Source organism: Pleurodeles waltl, chromosome 11, assembly GCF_031143425.1.
Source record: "Pleurodeles waltl isolate 20211129_DDA chromosome 11, aPleWal1.hap1.20221129, whole genome shotgun sequence".
NCBI lineage: Eukaryota > Metazoa > Chordata > Amphibia > Caudata > Salamandridae > Pleurodeles > Pleurodeles waltl.
The window spans coordinates 231,892,246-231,911,850 of NC_090450.1; the positions used below are offsets into that span (position 1 = coordinate 231,892,246).

Below are 19,605 nucleotides of genomic sequence, written 5' to 3' on the forward strand. Positions count from 1 at the left end.
AGACTGCCGCAGGACAGTCACCCATGCCTTAGTCACAAGCAGGCTTGACTACGGCAACGCTCTCTACACCGGCACTACGACGAGAAACATCAAAAAGCTGCAACTCATCCAGAGTGCTGATGCCAGACTTGTCATTAACTTACCATGCCAATAACATATCTCCCAGCACCTGAGGACCCCCCCCCCCCCCCGGCTCACAATAGAAAAACAAATCACCTTCAAGCTACTCACCACACGTACAAAGCCATACACAATGTCGGACTGGCCTCCGTGAACCACTGTGTCTCCTTCCACACCCCCACCAGATCCCTCCGCTCTGCTCAACTGGCCCTGGCCACTATACCCCGCATTCGAAAAACCACCACTGGAGTACGATCCTTCACCTACATCATAGCAAAGAGCTGGAACAACCTGCCCCTATACCCCGGACAAAGCCCATCGCTCACCATCTTCAGGAAAAACCTCAAGACGTGGCTCTTCGGGTGAGGTTCTACTCTCCCCCCTTCTTCCCTCCTCCCCCAGCACCTTGAGACCCTCACAGGTGAGTAGCCACGCTTTACAAAAACTCATTGATTTGTTGAATAGGCTGGCAGCCAATGTCAAACCTAAGGTCTTTGCCAATGCTTGTTTTGCTAGGAGACTAAAACCAGGGAGAAAATTACCACGTACAATTGAGTAATAATCCAACATAAATCCACGAATTGGCATGTTATTCAGAAAGAGAGAAAAGGGTGTATGAAATTAGCCAAGTTGAGAGCATGATAATTTGGAACAGAAAGTTGTCAACATCCAGGATTGCTTGTATCCAAGCAGAGTTTCAAATACAGGATGTCAGTTCCCAGTATTAATTGGCATGTCATACCTTGGAGTGTCCGTTTATTCCTGTATGTCCTGTGAAATGACCTTGATGATTGGTATTTATTTAGGCATTTTTAGATGGGATTCACCTTGTTTCCAATAAACCTTAAGAAAAAGGGACAGAATGTCAAAGTTCACCACATATAGTAAAATGTCTGCAGTAACTTGATTCATTTCTGGATCGTCTAGCCTCTTCCGTGGATACTGCTGCAAACATTTTGACTGCTTTCCTGCTAGCGATGAAGTCTTTGAGGTACTGAGGCATGTTTACGCTACAGGAGTAGCCTGACCCTCCGTGTTCACAATTCAAGACAGTCACCTGTATCAATGGCTTGGAGGTTTGAGGTACACCCTGATTAGGCATGCAAGTTCTCCATTCAGTCAACAATCTCTGTATTAACTATAACATGAATTATTCCTTGTTTCACTTGGGTTTCGCACCTGTTTTTTCGATAACCAACTATATGGGATAGCTAATGATTCACCTTTCATTTAACTATTTCACAAAGAGGATGAAGACCTGTATCTGAGAGACAACTGGCTGCAGATTCCTTATCTTAGAATTCTCCCCCAGGGGTCAGACTGGATCCAGAAACGTTTCTTCAGCTATACCTCTGCGCGTCAGTAGAGGGCATTGAGCAACTCTGCAGCGACGTTGTCCCCAGACATGACATCAGCAGAATCCATATATTCCCTTCTCTGACACGCTGACGTCCATTTCTTTAGTGACTTGAAGCCGCAGACCAACGCAGAGCCACAGAGAAACTGTCAATGGAGTAGAAAAACAGTGCAATAGTGTATATGCCTTGTGTATATGCCAACTAGAAGAAAAAGAGATGTTTTGAGACATAGCAGAACAGCAAAACGCCCCAAACCACACAAGCAAGACTGAAGAGTACACAGTTCGCAAGCAGGGAGGATGGGTGGGTCGATAAGGAATCTGAGGCTAGTCTGTGTCTCTCAATGTATTTTCAGATGGTGCATATCTGGGCATTGTAAGTTTCCTCAGTCATTGAGTAGACTGAGGAATCCGGAATCCAGTCTCCTAAAACTGATCTAGAAGTTGTCAATGGGCTTGTAGTGAATGGTACACAAAATTTTGTTTTTGCTAAGTTCATGAAAATAGCAGTTGAAAAATCCTGAAAAACCTACTTTTCGGAGTGATCACTTTCCCTCGCCTACACACAGATGATCTCAATTTTGCATAGCCCACTTTCAGAGCATCCTGTTGCTCTTTGTGGAGTGTTGTCTTCCCATCCTACGTTACTGACATTTTCCTGCTTGCATGCTGTACACCAACCAAAGCATAGTTAGTCTGTTGATTCCGCCTCTTGCTCAGCCTTCATTACCAAATGTACTATGTAATTTGATCACAATATGGTGGCAAACCATCAAAATGTAACCCTGCAGAGTTTGCCATCTTGTGAAAGAACATTAGTAGATGAATTTCTACTGCATGGATTGTTTTTATGGTGAAATAGCATTGTCCTGTTTCAGCTTCATTTCCGGCGCCACCCTAGCCTAATTGAGGACATGATTTTCCCTAGTTTTTTGTTTTATTCAAAAGTTCGTGCATGCTAACTTATTTTTATTTATGCCCTAAAACTATTCAAGATGGTCAAATAGTAAATTCCTACCAATCACTTCTTAATAGCTACCCCAGCCTGCATGCTTATCTTATTCAATGGCTTGCTTTCCAGTTGTGTTTTTCCCGCCACTGGAACATAGCCTCTTTGGCATGCTTTTCTTTGGCTGACTTGTATGCTTCAATTGCTCGTTTTTAGTGGATTACTTTTTTCCTTTTTGGTTAAGTATTCTGAGTGTGTTTGTGTTTTTCCAGCTTTCTTCCGCGTGTGATTGACCCCCACCAAATACTCCCCACCCCGCCCCCTGTGCAGCTCTCTCTGTATACTGCTTGCTGTCTCCCTCGTGTGCTTCTCCCCTCCATCACTCCCACCCTGTAGTTGTTCTCTCCCTTGTGTGCTTCTGCACTCCCCCTGTTGTTTTTTCCTCACGTGTAGCTTGCGATCTCTCATGCACTTCTCCCCTGCCAAACTCCCCTCCACTCCATGTTGTTCTCTCCATCAAGTGCATCTCCCCTCCCCACGTGTGCATTCTCCCTCGTGCAGCTTTTTCCCTCCTGCCTCCATCCTCTACCCCCGTCTGTCCCTCCGTTTGCTGACTACCTCGTGGTTCTTTTTTGTTTTTTATTTTGCACTAAAAATGTTTTTTTTTTTTTTTTTTTTTTTTTTTTTTTAAGTGGCATTCGCCATCTTAGATTAGTAATTTTTAAATAAAAGAAAGGCGCATGCATCATTCCCTAGGCACGTACCTGCGTGGTAACGCATTCACATGTGTACAGACTGGCGTGACCAGCAACGTTCTCATCGGCCTTTTTTCTTTATTTTTTTGCCGATGCTTCACCGCATCGGCAAACCACATTGACAAAGCCAACAGGTCCAACAGATGAGATCTGTTGACTTTGCTAGGGCTTGTTACCAGTTTCTTAATACAGTAATATCCGATAGACCTGATTGTGAAAGGCTAATGGCACATATTACATCCCTGGTACAAAATAAGCAAAAACTGAGTTCTCACTAATTACGAGTTGTGTGGGGTGCTGTTTTTTATTTGGACAGCAAGTGGTAGCCCTCAGATTGCTGGATAAAATGTGCGTTTTCTACCTTTCCACGACGCACAAATGGCATTTTGCACTGTTTGCCCTCCCAAATTGCACCTGGTTAGGCCTGTTTAGACTTGGCCCACAATTGCTAGTTTGTAGAGCCAGTTTTAGTTCAGGTCAATACAAGGAATCTGTCTGCAGTGCCACCAGCAAGGAGTCGCCAAATATCTCCGGTAATTGACTATGGTCGTGTGGACAAAGACTTCAGAAAAAAGTAGCTTTGCTAAGCGCAGCAAAAATGCATGCACCAGGCCTGACTGGGTCCCATCTGAAGTGAAATTCTAAAACCCTCGCTAGTCAATTGAGGCTATTCTGGTTAGAGAAAGGGTGGCTTGACGTCGGTCATAATGTTTATGCATATTAATGAACCATATCAAGATATGGCAGCGACTTCTTTACTCACAGAATCGTAATACAAAACACATGTTGCATCGATGTAATCTAAAAACGTTTTTTAGGTTATGATATATAACGATATCAGTACAGACGTGGGCACTGGAGCCACTTAAGGCTTATTATTTGAAACCTGACGTGTATACATTGAGGGTGGCTTGCAGTTTCTACCGTGAGATATGTTTTTAGAGTGCAAGCAGAAATGAATTGCCCCAGTGCATTTGGGCGAATTAAAGGTATATATATGGTGTCCTGGGCTTGTAACAAATTGAGAGTGCTAGAGACTGAACTCCTTGCACAGATTAAAGGTTCCAGATCCCCTATACACAAGTCTCACGCTGGTTCAGTGCCAACACGTACACAGTAGGCTTACGCCATATTCCAAGAAGTTTATTTTCACATGCCCTTAGGCAGCTGGGCCAAGGGTTTGCCTAGGGAGCGTAGCCACCCAATACAAGTCCATGTGAGATAGCTGGAGAGCAGTGGGTTGTTTTCCCCCCATTCAAACTGATACTCTGTGTGTCAGGAAAAAGATCATTCTAACTGAGGGAGATCTCTGTACATTCCAGCTGGAAGGATGCAATCGCCAGGAGAAGCACTTCATGCTTCAGGTTGCTTCTGTACCAAAAAGTGGTGAAGAAGGGGATGTTACGGTTGTATTTGGAGTAATGGCCTACCAACCATAACACAGCGCAAGCGTGAGCTGGAAACACCCCTATGGTTGGAGGGCATACATTGTTATGCCCCTAGTCCATCTTCCTCCTCAGCTTATGGGTACCACTGCTTTTTGACCTTGTTGTGTTGCATGTTTTTCTCCATCTAGTCTACAACTGACAACTACCTGAGGCAGGTGGCATGGAAGCAAGGCACCTTAAGATATCTACACTTTACTATTGAAATGGCACGCCATGGAAGATATTAACCAATGATACTGTGACATTCTTGGCATTTTATTTAGTCACTGTACCTTGACACTGGTTCTTATCTATCCTGGATTGCTCAATTTTCAGATGCTGGTATGGAATGACTGAACTATGAGATCACTTTATATTGAGTAAAAAGGCCAAGTCCTTCAGCAGTCCCAGTTGTAGAAACCACATTCTCATAAATGCCCAAGAAGATTTGAGTTTAATGCTGGCGGAAAAATTGTTTACAGCTTTTCAATGAGGCCTTAGAACTATGTCCTCATAGAATGGTGTGTGCACAACGCTGGCCTGGTACACTACACACACAAGAAAATTATGGCTCAGCTGGTCAGGAACGCGCTTTCGCACTGATGTTGAGTCCTTTGCACACAAGTCCCAAGCCTGAGCTCGAAGGCTACTCATTCCATCATTTGACTTTGATAATAACTGTAGAATGATGCTAGTACTGAACTTCAGCAGTTACCAGCAAAAATGGAGGATTGTTAAAGTCTGCAATTATGGATTATTGTGGCAAATGAATATGTTACACGTTCCTAATAGGTGTCTAATTCATGCTGTTCTCTTGCTCTGCAGTTCGTCATGTATATGGGTCAAGTGTCCAAGGACCTTCTGAAGTGGCCCCGGCCCCATTCTCCTCCAGTTGTAAAGCTAGAGACCAGAGTTGATGCAGAGTACGGCATGCCATCCACCCATGCCATGGCAGCTACCGCCATCTCATTCACGTTCCTCCTCTCAACTATGCACAGGTATAAGGTAAGAAGTAAAACAAAATAAAGCGTGCTCCAAGCATTGAACTGGGACAACAAAATAAACTAATTAGCCAATAACATGCATTCCAAATGGAAAGGGAGTTTATAAATAGTTTGAGCAAGGTCTGGGTGGTGTGTAAGGCATAGACACAGAAGAGTGCTGAGAACACCTAATCACCTGAGAGCAACACACATACCACAGACGGCTATAACATTATTGCACAGAAGCAAATAATTGGCAAAATGAAAAGAACAGGTGTCCCTGTATGTACCATATTGCTCATTAACCACCACTTGATTCTTATCCGTATTTATGTGAAGACGTAGGTCTGCCAGAAACTCTAGGCAAAGCAGGTTGTTTTAGTGGGGTCACCTTTAAATCACTAGCTACAATCCTAACACATGCCAACAAGGAACACAATTCTAGATTCTGAAAGGGCATTGCATAACACCTTTATGGTCAATGACCACTTGGTGCTGCTGCCGCAGGTCAGATCTATATAGAGATTCAATATTTAAAAAAATGTCTGAACTGGAGAAAGTCTAAGTGCTTTCACTTGATAGCACCATATTTGAATTGCTTGTTCAGTGTTGAAATTTCCGTGCCAGCTTTCCCCAAAATATCACAATCTTCCACGAATACAGAAGTAAATTTCAAAGAGATTGTTAGACGCTTTCTTGTTGATATGATACATAAGCCTTAAGGAGATCCTGTTTAGCTGTCTAATTACCATTTCATCCAATAATCCTTTTCCACTTAAAAATCTCATAAAAAGTTGCCCAAGGTCACCTGCAACTATACATGGGACCAACTATGAAATATGACTTTCAACTTAGTAAGGACACTTAGGCACAACAAACAACGTTGGGCACCCACTATTGCATCCTAAGTTTAATTTACTGCTCCCAAGCTATATGATTTGCCAGCAGCATTTAATATTCTAAATCGTACAATATTATTCATGAGACTGTCAGTGATGGCTATTTTTGAACCAGTTCTAACATTGGATTGTTCTGGTCTTATTGGTAGGAAAGCTAGAGCAAAAAAAACATAAATCAGCAGATTTATTGGTATTTTCTAGTTTCATGCCTTTTACCCCCATAATGTATCTATATTTTATTGTGGCCCGAATCCACTAGAGGTCCTAGGTATATACTCTATGAACCCGGTTTTTGTATCTAAATAATTAAGGGAACATATATCACCATTTATAACTGTAAAGTCAATATTATGGATTCATAAAAGGGAATTTGTGGACATAACTGGATTTATTAGTTCTTAATTTTAAAAAAATGGCCAATATTATAGACTTTTACACGAGTCAGTCTGCTCAAACGCTCTGGTTGCAGGATGTCCTAGGTGAGACAGCTGCAAATGGTGGTGAAACAAAATGCTTCCTCAACTTTAGGATAGTCCCAAAAGTTTTAACACAGTGTGAGTTTGACACCTGTTAATAATAACAGTAAAACATTTCAGGCTAGGAAATAGAAGGGAACATGGCCAAGATTGATCGGGGTAAAGGAGTAATGGTTTATACACACAGGCACATATTTTGCCAATTTATAAACCACAAATTTTCAAAATTGACTATGTGTGTAGCATTTGTGCGTGCAAAAATGCAAACCTAATAGCTTTTTTCTCTGTGTGTGTGTATAATTACATATGCAAGTACACTTGGAGAGCTTCTATTGTTGCAGCTTCTGAGGATAACTCCTAAAATTCATTGAGAAAGGCAAGAAAGTTAGAAGTTAGAATTGTATTGGAAAATGTAATACTCGGCCTCTATGATTAAATGTCCTACTTTCTTTGTGAGTACAATAGAAAGGCAGAAGTGGCTTCAAGGGTGAATTATTTTTTTTTCTCTAATTTTAGATTATTTAAAGGTGGAGCTGATGATAGAAACCTTACAGAATTTATTTACAAATGTTTTAGTTGTTAACATTGTATTCAAAAATATTCACAGGGAATAAGATTGTCAGAGATAAATATTCCACTGAATATTCCAATAAGAGTTGTCAGTTGGAGGGGGTCAGACTCTGCAGGTGCATAACCATCATAAAATATACAGAAAAATAAATGTTGTTCATTAATGTAGACCGCAATCACGTATGATATTGTACAACAGAGATATTCTTGACATATGAATTTATAAGTGAAAAATTAATTAGGTCAATGTACTGTGTAGTTCACCCATAGTGATTTAGGGCCATATGTACGAACACATTTTCCCATAGACACAGAATGGGTAAAACCTTTTGCTACATCTGGCCCTTAGTATTATCTTCATTCGGACATAAAAAATAACTGTAAAGTATATGCACATAGGTTATAAAATTTCTAAAGAAAAGATGAGAGCTAAATTAAAATTTTGCATAGTGAGCATTTCAATTAGCCCCCAAAGTTGGCCCACAATTCATATTTTGTGAAATAAAATGCCGATATGACTCCTTTCATTATAAATCTAATCAAATTACAGAATAACCAGACATATGGTTTTAATTCAGTTGTTTTTTTGGTTTAAAGTCAAGTTTATTAAAATAATTTTTAATTGAGACTACAGTACAATTCCATAAAACACATTTAATAAATTATAGATTAATACTGTTCATACAGTTTAATATAAAATATGCATGCATATACCTTAACATTTCATCATCTTGATTAGGGTCAACAAATAACTTATACAGATGCTATATTAAATGCCATCATTGTATTGTATTGTAATCGTATTTATATAGCGCTTACTACCCCTGACGAGGCGTCGAAGCGCTTTTCGATGAGTAGCACGCTACTCCGGTACCCAACAAGAATTAGTGATGGATTAGTATAATTTAATAAGGAGTACAGTTTTAGTATTATTATGAGTTCATTTGAGTTGCAGATATGAGAGTTTGTTAGTTAGATTGACTGGAGTAATGGAGGGGTGGAGGAGGAAAGAAATCCAGAAGTGTTAATTGGGAGTTTATCCTTCATTTACTCAATCCAAAGGCTTGGGATGAATAAAAGGGGAGCGGAGGGGAAAGAGGATGTGGAAGGGTTAGGGAGAGCATAGTAGCAGGGTGAGATGAATGCAGGAGAATTTAGTAGGGTTGTGTGGGAGGTCACAGAGGTAGAGTGAGGTTTGGTGAGTTAGATGTGGAGGTGGAGGGAAGAGCTTAGGCAGAGATATTTAGGAGATGAAAGTGGTCGAAGGAATTTGGGATGAGTCCGAGTGAGAATGGAGGATAGTTTGATAGAGACATGACATAAGAGTGATGAGTAGATAAGTGTGATAAGAAGAGAGCAGAAATTCATAGATAACTAGTATAACAACCCAAAAAACCAGGAGCCATGCAATGATCCACAAACATGCCAGGCACAGAAACAACATATACACATACATACACATATATATATATATATATATATATATATATATATATATATATATATATATATATTTATACACACACACACACATGAATACACACACATATGCACATACAATACATAATTAGAATCATGGGTAAAAAATACTTAGTCAGACAGGTTTAAAGGAGTGTGTGTGTATTTTATTGTTATGACAGTAGCAATACATATTTTCCAAAGAAACTATAAATAAATAGAAATATACATATAATCTGAAAAAAATAATTATCCACATAGGCATATGCAGTTCATATTTGTTTGAAAAAGGTGGTTATGAAGGAAAGAGCCAACTCTTGAGTAGTTTCCTGAAAACAAGAAAGTTATCTGTGGCTCTTATAGTTGGGGGTAATGAATTCCATAGTTTGGCTGCTTGGACGGAGAAGGATGTACCACCTACAGTCACTTTTTTACAGTTTTTAAGTCACTTACCTGCACCATGACTACTTCGCCAAAAGTGCTGAAATAGTCCTTCATGTCTTGCTCAGTAGTCTTCCAGGGAAGTCCCAAAACAATCAAATCTGAGGTTTTCACAGCACGTTTCACTTTTACAGCAGAAGACGCTTCAGTCTCGTCCATTTTCCTTTTGTTGAGAAATGCAACTTTCCACGTTAAGTATTGCATTTCACAAGAATGCATGGGTTCGAAAGGTGGACCCATGAGCCTTGTTAAGACAATGTTGAGGTTCCATGAAGGAACAGGTGGTGCCCTTGGTGGTATAATTCTCTTTAGGCCTTCCATAAACGCTTTAATGACAGGTATTCTAAATAGGGAAGTTGAATGAGTAATCTGCAGGTACGCAGATATTGCTGCGAGATGTATCTTTATGGAAGAGAAAGCTAGATTTGATTTTTGCAAATGTAGTAAATATCCTACTACATCTTTTGGAGATGCATGCAATGGTTGAATTTGATTATTATGGCAGTAACAAACAAATCTTTTCCATTTACTTGCATAGCAGTGTCTAGTGGATGGTTTTCTAGCTTGTTTTATGACCTCCATACACTCGTGTGAGGTCTAAGTGTCCAAATTCTAGGATTTCAGGAGCCAAATTGCTAGATTCAGCGATGCTGGGTTTGGATGCCTGATCTGTTGTTTGTGTTGTGTTAACAGATCTGGTCTGTTGGGTAGTTTGACATGAGGTACTACTGACAGGTCTAGTAGTGTCATATACCAAGGTTGTCTTGCCCATGTTGGTGCTATTAGTATGAGTTTGAGTTTGTTTTGACTCAATCTGTTTACTAGATATGGAAGGAGAGGGAGAGGGGGAAAAGCGTACGCAAATATCCCTGACCAATTCATCCATAGAGCATTGCCTTGGGATTGCCGGTGTGGGTACCTGGATGCGAAGTTTTGGCATTTTGAGTTTATTTTGTTGCAAATAGATCTATTTGAGGTGTTCCCCAAATTTGAAAGTAAGTGTTCAGTATTTGGGGGTGAATCTCCCATTCGTGGACTTGTTGGTGATCCCGAGAGAGATTGTCTGCTAGCTGGTTCTGGATCCCTGGAATAAATTGTGCTATTAGGCGAACGTGGTTGTGAATTGCCCAATGCCATATTTTTTGTGTTAGGAGACACAACTGTGTCGAGTGTGTCCCCCCCTGTTTGTTTAAATAATACATTGTCGTCATGTTGTCTGTTTTGACAAGAATGTATTTGTGGGTTATTATGGGTTGGAATGCTTTCAACGCTAGAAATACTGCTAACAGTTCTAGGTGATTTATATGAAACTTTGTTTGATGTACGTCCCATTGTCCTTGGATGCTGTGTTGATTGAGGTGTGCTCCCCACCCTGTCATGGAAGCATCCGTTGTTATAACGTATGTTGGCACTGGGTCTTGGAAAGGCCGCCCTTTGTTTAAATTTGTACTGTTCCACCATAGAAGCGAGATGTATGTTTGGCGGTCTATCAACACCAGATCTAGAAGTTGACCCTGTGCATGTGACCATTGTGATGCTAGGCACTGTTGTAAGGGCCGCATGTGCAATCTTGCGTTTGGGACAATGGCTATGCATGAGGACATCATGCCTAGGAGTTTTAATACCATCTTTGCATGTATCTTTTGTGTTGGATACATGGCCTGTATCACCTTGTGAAATGTTTGAACCCTTTGTGGACTTGGAGTGGCTATCCCTTCTGTTGTGTTGATTGTCGCTCCTAAGTATTGCTGTGTTGGACACGGCAAAAGGTGTGACTTTGCATAGTTGATGGAGAAACCCAGCTTGTAAAGGGTTTGTATAACATAATTTGTGTGGTGTGAACACTTTGTTAGTGTGTTGGTCTTGATTAACCAGTCGTCTAAGTAAGGGAACACGTGTATTTGCTGCCTCCTGATATGTGCAGCTACTACTGCTAGACATTTTGTAAAGACTCTTGGCGCAGTTGTTATTCCGAATGGCAACACTTTGAATTGGTAATGTATTCCCTTGAATACGAACCTTAGGTATTTCCTGTGCGAGGGATGTATCGGTATATGGAAATACGCGTCTTTTAGATCTAATGTTGTCATGTAGTCTTGCTGTTTGAGCAGTGGGATTACGTCTTGTAACGTGACCATGTGAAAGTGGTCTGATTTGATGTAGGGGTTTAGTGTTCTGAGATCTAGTATTGGTCTTAGAGTTTTGTCCTTTTTTGGTATTAGAAAGTACAGTTAGTAAACTCCTGTATTCTTTTGTTGACTTGGTACTAATTCTATTGCGTCTTTTTGCAGTAATGCTTGAACTTCTAGTCCTAGAAGGTCTATATGCTGTTTTGACATATTGTGTGTTTTCGGTGGGACGTTTGCAGGGAGTTGGAGAAATTCTATGCAATAACCATGTTGGATAATTGCCAAGACTGAAGTGTCTGTTGTTATTTCCTCCCAAGATTTGTAGAACTGGCGTAGTCTTCCCCCCACTGGTGTTGTGTGAAGGGGTTGTGTGACCTGTGAGTCACTGTTTATTTTGAGGGGTTTTGGGACCTTGAAATTTTCCCCGGTTTCTTGGGAATTGGCCCCCTCTGTATTGTCCCCGAAAGCCTCCCCTTTGATATTGTCCCTGGTAGGTAGGTGGTCTTGTTTGTGAGGTGCTGGCTTCTGTGGATTGGCCTCGAAACCCTCCTCTAAAAGTTGTTTTACGAAATGTGCCAAATGTACCTCTGCCCTGCAGGGAGTAGAGTGCGCCCATGGCTTTGGCTGTGTCGGTGTCCTTTTTTAATTTTACAATTGCAGTGTCCACCTCTGGCCCAAACAATTGCTGTTCATTAAACGGCATATTGAGCACAGCCTGTTGTATTTCAGGTTTGAAGCCAGATGTGGGCAGCCATGCGTGCCTCCTTATCGTGACTGCAGTATTTATTGTTCTTGCAGCTGTATCTGCTGCATCCATGGCAGATCGTATCTGGTTGTTAGAGATACTTTGCCCTTCTTCCACCACTTGTTGCGCTCGTTTTTGGAACTCTTTGGGGAGGTGTTCGATGAAATGTTGCATCTCATCCCAATGAGCCTTGTCGTATCTCGCTAGGAGCGCTTGCGAGTTGGCGATGCGCCACTGATTTGCCGCTTGTGCTGCAACCCTTTTTCCCGCTGCATCAAATTTGCGGCTCTCCTTGTCCGGAGGTGGTGCATCGTCTGATGTATGCGAGTTGGCTCTCTTACGAGCTGCCCCCACAACTACTGAGTCCGGTGTCAGTTGTGATGTAATAAAAGCAGGGTCTGTGGGCGGTGCTTTGTATTTTTTCTCCACCCTTGGAGTTATGGCTCTGCTTTTAACTGGCTCCTGAAATATCTGTTTCGAGTGTCTTAGCATTCCTGGGAACATGGGAAGGCTTTGATAATGGCTATGGGTGGAGGACAGAGTGTTAAAGAGGAAGTCATCCTCAATAGGCTCCGAATGTAGTGAAACATTATGGAATTTGGCTGCCCTAGCTACCGCCTGTGCATATGATGTACTGTCCTCAGGTGGTGATGGTTTAGTTGGGTACGACTCCGGGCTATTGTCCGATACTGGAGTGTCGTAGAGGTCCCATGCATCCGGATCATCCTGGCTCATTGTGGTATGAGCTGGTGAGTGTGGTAATGGTGGAGTTTGTGCCGGTGATGCATGAGTTGATGGTGGTGGTGAGGGTGGTGGAGTTACCTTCTTTACCACTTTTGCTTGTGGTTGCTTGTCTCCTTGCTGGAAGTCAAGCTTTCTTTTTCTTTTGATTGGGGGAAGAGTGCTGATCTTCCCTGTATCCTTTTGAATAAAGATCCGCTTTTGCGTGTGATCTGGCTCTATTGTTTGCAATTCCTCCTCAAATCTATGTTTTTTGAGTTGAGAGGACAGTCCTTGTTCCTCTGAGTAGGAACCAGTTTTCGGTTCGGTTGCCGGGTGTTTCGGCACCGAAACCGTGTCTTTGGATTTCTTCTGCTCCGACAAGATCTTTTTCTTTTTCGGTGTCGTGCCGTCTCGGTGCCGACCAACTTCGGTGCCGCTGTGCTGAGCAGCTTCGGTGCCGCTGTCTCGGTGTCGACCCTTTTCTGCACCACTCTGTCGGTCCCGAGATTGCTGCGTGCCTGTGTCTCGACCCGAGTCGGACGACTTGGACACCAGCTCGCCCTTTTTCGGTGCCGATGGACGGTCACCTACTTTCCGGGTTAAGCCATGGGCTGTTGGCGGTGGCGTTCCCTGGGCTTTGTCAGTCTTTTCATGTGATTTCTGTTTCGACGTCTTACTCACGGTTGGTTGATCTTCGACGTCGAATTCTTCGGAATCCGACTCGTGGATGGAGAAGGTTTCTTCTTCCTCCTCCTCGAACTGTTGTTGTCCTGTCGGCGTGGACGCCATCTGCAACCTTCTGGCTCTTCGGTCTCTGAGCGTTTTTCTCGACCGAAACGCACGACAGGCTTTGCACGTATCCTCCTTGTGCTCGGGGGACAGGCACAAGTTACAGACCAAATGTTGATCCGTATACGGATACTTATTGTGGCATTTAGGACAGAATCGGAACGGGGTCTGTTCCATCAGTCTCGATGTTGCACGCGGTCGGGCCGACCAGGCCCCGACGGGGGATCGAAATTACCCCGAAGGGTCACCGGAGCTCTTCAAGGTTCGGTGTCGATGTGTTCTAACTATCCCGATACCGAACGAAACAATACCGACAAATTTTTCCGAGATTCTGACTAACTTTCCGACCCGAAACACGGAGCGAAAAGGAACACGTCCGAACCCGATGGCGGAAAAAAAACAATCTAAGATGGAGTCGACGCCCATGCGCAATGGAACCGAAGTGGGAGGAGTCCCTCGGTCTCGTGACTCGAAAAGACTTCTTCGAAGAAAAACAACTTGTAACACTCCAAGCCCAACACCAGACGGCGGACTGTGCACAGCATGTGTATCTGCAGCTACACATGCCACCGAACATACTATTACAATACAATACATACAAACCTTTTTTAATAGGACCTTTAGCTATTCATCTGAGTTCCAGTAAAGCCAACCACTAATGTACTCTTTTAGCTATGTACATTCAATCCTAGCATGGTCTATGCGCCCCATAACCAATGGCTTCAGCCACCAGTGGCTAGGATATATACTTCTGCAGATATTTAAGACACCATCTACATAGTATTCAAGTGGAAACAATATGCACGATAAAAGCAGTGGCAGTTAGGGCTACTTGGGAGAGACCTTCAACAGTAAGTTGTGTTGGACTAGTTAAGATGAATATGAGGCAGTGGGAAGGGCCTAGTTATGCAGGCAAGTTCTGTAATTGAGTGGGGGAAAATGCGCATGTGTAAAGTTTAGTGAAAGGCTGCAATGCTAAGAGTCCTATTGGGGGTAGAGTGCCTACTATTTAACAAACTTAAGCTAGACAACTATGGAGAATCCATGCTAGAAATCTAATTAGTAATAAAAAAAAAAAAATCATCATCCAGCCTACTGGTTCCAATGCATCTGTCCTACAATTCATAAAATGTCATAGAAATAATGGGCAAAGTGTCTTCGGACAAAAGTTAAGGAATAGGGAACCGTTGAGTATTAAATGACACAGATCCATTGTTCTACTGGTACAGCAAACATATTCACCAACTTTACGAAACTCACCAACCCTGTAATTTGACATCTGGTGTTGAGACCACAGCTAAATGTTTATACCCCTTGGCAAATATCTTTTACAGGTAACCTATCCAAAAAGGCATATACTGATACATAATGTAAATAACCCAAAGTCATCTCAGACAAAACTGAGATTTTGATATTTCACATACTTTTATTAAGAACCTCTGGCATAAGAATCACTTTGGTTATTTTTTTAGCAAATTATATTACAGTTCACCGAGTGGTCAGATAGATTGGATTCTTTACCTTTTGATAGTATGACTATAGGTTTCTGTTTTAGTTAAGTGATCTGCAGAAATAAGAGTGACTGTTGGATCCAAGATGAATCCCAGCAGATTGACATGAGAAGAGAACGAAAATCAATCCACATTTAGATGGTTCAGCCATAAGGGGTTGACTATATTTTTCTACATCCTAGGGCAATGAGAAGAAATTCAGTATTTTGCCCATTCAACATAAAATAGTTAGTAGACATCCAGGACTGAAGTTTGCAGAGGGATCAACAGAGGTTTAGAACAGAATCGAATGGTCTATGCTGCCAGATTTCATTAAATTATGCCTTCATTGGGGATAATAATACATTATGTATTGGCATTTCTATTATGTTTCTGTGTGCTGTGGAGTTTCATCAGTGTTTTCCAAAGTTTTCAAAAATTATCAATACCAGTGGTTATCATTATTTACTCTTGTTTGTACCATAAAAATAAATATCCTGGGATGAAGATTTTCCAGCGCTTATTGAGAATGTTGTGCTTATTTGAAACCTCCCCTCTTTTATTCCAATTTTCATTTATTTGCTGTTTACTGCTTCTCACTCCCAATCCTACAATGTTTCCTTGATTTGATTTTTCTAGTAGCTTTTCTTTATTGAGCTCACTTCAATGACAGGCTCGTTCCCAGAACTTAAACTCCTCCTATCGCCAGGCCAGACACACCCCATGTAAATGAAGTGCATGGATGGGGAAATGTTTACACTCCATTAAGATTGGATTGCAGCTGATGAGTTCATTGTAAGGATTTAACTAATCTTCCTGCTATTCTGTTGTTCAGGCAAATGGCATAGGCTGGATGGATTTTATGGGTTGCACTCTAGGCAAGGTAGTTTCAGCAGAACTGACACATAATCCACCTTCTGCGCCTATTCCTTAGCACTAAATATTTCATCATATGACCCCCTCATCCTTTTGTATGTGCGACTGCAGCTCATAAAGGCACCTGTTTCAGACAAATATGATGTAAACCTAAAACAAGGAGAGTTAGGTGTAGCACTTTGTGGAAAAACATTGATTTGGGTTGCATCCATATGTACAGTGATCTTTGTTGCCGCAATCCTATTACTTATCTTTCATAAAGCAAAACTCTGCCTCCCTGTTGAGGAAGGATGACATCATGGTGGTGCCCTTTTCATGGACTTAGACCCTGCTCAAGTGCAGTGAACAGCAAGCTGAAACTATGAGATTAGATATGCTCCCAAAGTCTAGGGTCCAGGGACTGTGGACAATCACAAGCCCTACTACGTTACTTACAATGGCCCAAGTGAGACCCTCCATCACAGAACATTGTGTAGGGATAGGAGTAGCTCTTATACTACTTTCACACTAGTGGATGCCAAAGCAATAAATAGCGGTGTTTCTGGTTGCCTTTGGGGTGTTTTATTGGTTATAATCAGTTTTAGGTGAAAACTCAAAACCCTAATTATGTAAAAATAGGTAGTTCTTGAGGGCAGGTGCTGGGTGGTTCACCCAAAAAAACATTACCCAGAGACAGTCCAATCACAAAACTGCATCTCAGTTGATCAAGGACATAGGGCTTCATACCAGTGGTGAATGGCCCCACCAATGGTGTACACCCAAAATGTAGACATTGAAATCAAATAGCTGACAACCCACTTCTGACAAACGAAAACTACAAAGTGCAACCTCAGACCAAGCTGGAGTCTTCTCCCCTCGTATCCAAGCAACTGAACAAATTAAGAGTTCTATATTTATTAAATGTCAACCCTAAAACTCCATGGCTTTTCCAAACCCATATTATCTATCTCATAATACAATATTTCAATCACCCTCAATAAGCTGGCAACCGTTGACTTAAAAAGCAAACGCCTTAAAGCAAATCCACCAGTAACTTGTACAACCTAGGCTGGGCAAATTTAAAAGGGAAATGGCAGAATCTGGGAAGAAAACAGCTGACCTCTCAATCTGAATCAGGCAAACTCTCCTGCAGAATTCTGAGGAGGGGATGCCAAGAAGCAGTAAATCTTACATAAAATCTCACTTCATCTATCATATCAATGAGGGTCAGAATTGAAGTAATTGGGATATTTAACATTTCATGATTTTAAAAAAAAAAGTGCTTTGCCTTACCCCGCCTCCTCTCGCACATTATTTACTGAGACTGTCCAGATAATGAAGTTTGTCCAAGGGCTTAAGCCTAAGGTGGTCTGTGGACCTTAGAATGACCTCTCAGTCTGGGCAGTGCTGTCACCCTTACTTGTAAGGTGAAGCTGCAAAATGGGATAATGTAGTTTATCTGAGGTTAGACCTATTAAATTACCAACTTGTGTCCAACCTATTCAGAAATTAATAGTTCTTTAACTTTTATCTAGACATGGCACTCGAACTACAAAATCCTTCATAGTGGGAAATGGAGAAGGTGGACAGAAATATTCCCACAAGCAGTTGTGCTTTTATAGATGTGGAAGTATTGTTAGGAAAGTACCAAAGCAGCACAGGAAAGCAATTTGATTTTACCAGAGCACCACATGAACCGAAGGAGAAAATGAGAAAGAACAGGATCAAAGACAGAGATGAACTAAGGAAAACCAGAAGTGGAAGATTGTGTAATATACCTAATTCCACACAAATTTTACCGCTGTAGAATGTATTTTTAATAAAATATATCTCTAACTGCTTGGCCCTAAAACCAGTACTTTTCTGGATTCATTTTTTATGTTGATCCAACTCCATAACTATTATTGTCCTTAATTGGTTGCTAAATATTTCGAGTTTATTGATCTTAAATCAGCCTTGGCTATTGTACTATGGAATATCCTTATGAGTTTACATGGGCCAGAGGAAAAGAGAGTTAAATGCACTTAAGCAGATCCGCAAAATTTCTTGGGGAAAAAATTGCAATTGATGAACATAATCAAATGTTAGATATGTCCCTTAGTCCTCAAAACTTACTGCATAATTTATATTTTGCAAAAAGCTGGTGCTAATGAGGTTTGGGAGAACTATGTAACAAATTGTGGGTCTTGTGTTCACTAAAATTAAATTATGGGTAAAACATATAGAACATCTTCATCTGTTACTTAGACAAGTTTAAAAAGCATATATGTTTTTCAATCAAATTATAACACAAGTATACAAACGTACGGATGTAGTTGGATCAACACACAAGTACAACTAATATGATGTCAGGTGAACAGTTGAATTGTATAGTTCCACAAATACACTCAACAATTTTAGAAACTATTTGCTTTGTCCATCTAATACCAGGTCACTTTTTCACAATCGGGCAATATTATCAGCCCTTACAACCTCTGTTTTATACTTGCTCTCTATTTTGTGAGTGCTTTAGAACAAATTATTTTCCATCACCAAAGTCTGGACCAACTACCGACTAATTTTAGGGAAAAGTGTAACATAAATATATTGGGAGTCTTATACTTGCACAGTTCATCCTCAGTTGAATTCCACTATGTGTTTCTGGCCAAAACAGTTTTTTAATAAAATAGTGTAAAATGTAATTTGTGGGTGCAAGGATCGGCACATCTCTCTACTGTAGTCTCATTTTTGGCATAAACTGCCACTGAGTAGCAGATGTTCTCCCCATCATATCGTTGGAAAAGGCTCAAAAGTTTTTGTTTTAACTTTGCAGGTGATTGGGTATTGTTCATTCCATACTGTGTGACTTCTATTTATTGGACGCCACTTTTTGTAAGCACAAAACAGTTTGATTTGTAGGATCTCTGGAAAGATGCATCTGAGAGTAAAAATGTGACCTACACAGCCAATACTGTTTTCTTCTAGGGTAACTCTCAAAATATGGAGAACGTTTCATCACTTTCCCTTAATTGCTTTCCATCTTCTGGGACCTGTGAGCCAGAGACGACTGCCCGCACAAAAGCAAAGGCCTTATATCCTTAGTTTGGCCTAATTCTCGTCCTCTTTTGAAAGAAAGAGCATTTGAACGACGTGCCACTGTGTATATTACGGCAGATGGGGCCAATATACGAAATATTCTCGAATTCTGCATTAAATGTTTTAAGTCAAAATGGTTCAGCTTAGGAAAGTGCAAGCTGGACACTACTTTCTAAAATAGCAGCGTAATGACATTAAATTAGTAATTTAGCCCTCTAGCCCGCTGCCAAGGGCCATGCCGGTTGTTAAAGGACCGAACCAAGTTATAGGCCTGAGCTGAAGGTGAGGGCCTATCACGAGGGTTATGGCCTCTAACAACACGTATATCCCGAGACGGAAGAGGTATAAGGCAATTTGAACGTTA

The 19,605-nt window shown here is 41.2% G+C and overlaps 1 protein-coding gene across 1 annotated transcript in view; it reads left to right on the top strand.

Moving 5' to 3' along the window:
- Positions 1 to 19,605, top strand: part of SGPP2 (sphingosine-1-phosphate phosphatase 2) — a 393,667-nt gene that overhangs the window by 295,953 nt on the left and 78,109 nt on the right. The window contains exon 3 of the mRNA XM_069213464.1: positions 5,434 to 5,613. Coding sequence (XP_069069565.1) covers positions 5,434 to 5,613 — 180 coding nt within the window. The remainder of the gene's footprint in view (positions 1 to 5,433; positions 5,614 to 19,605) is intronic.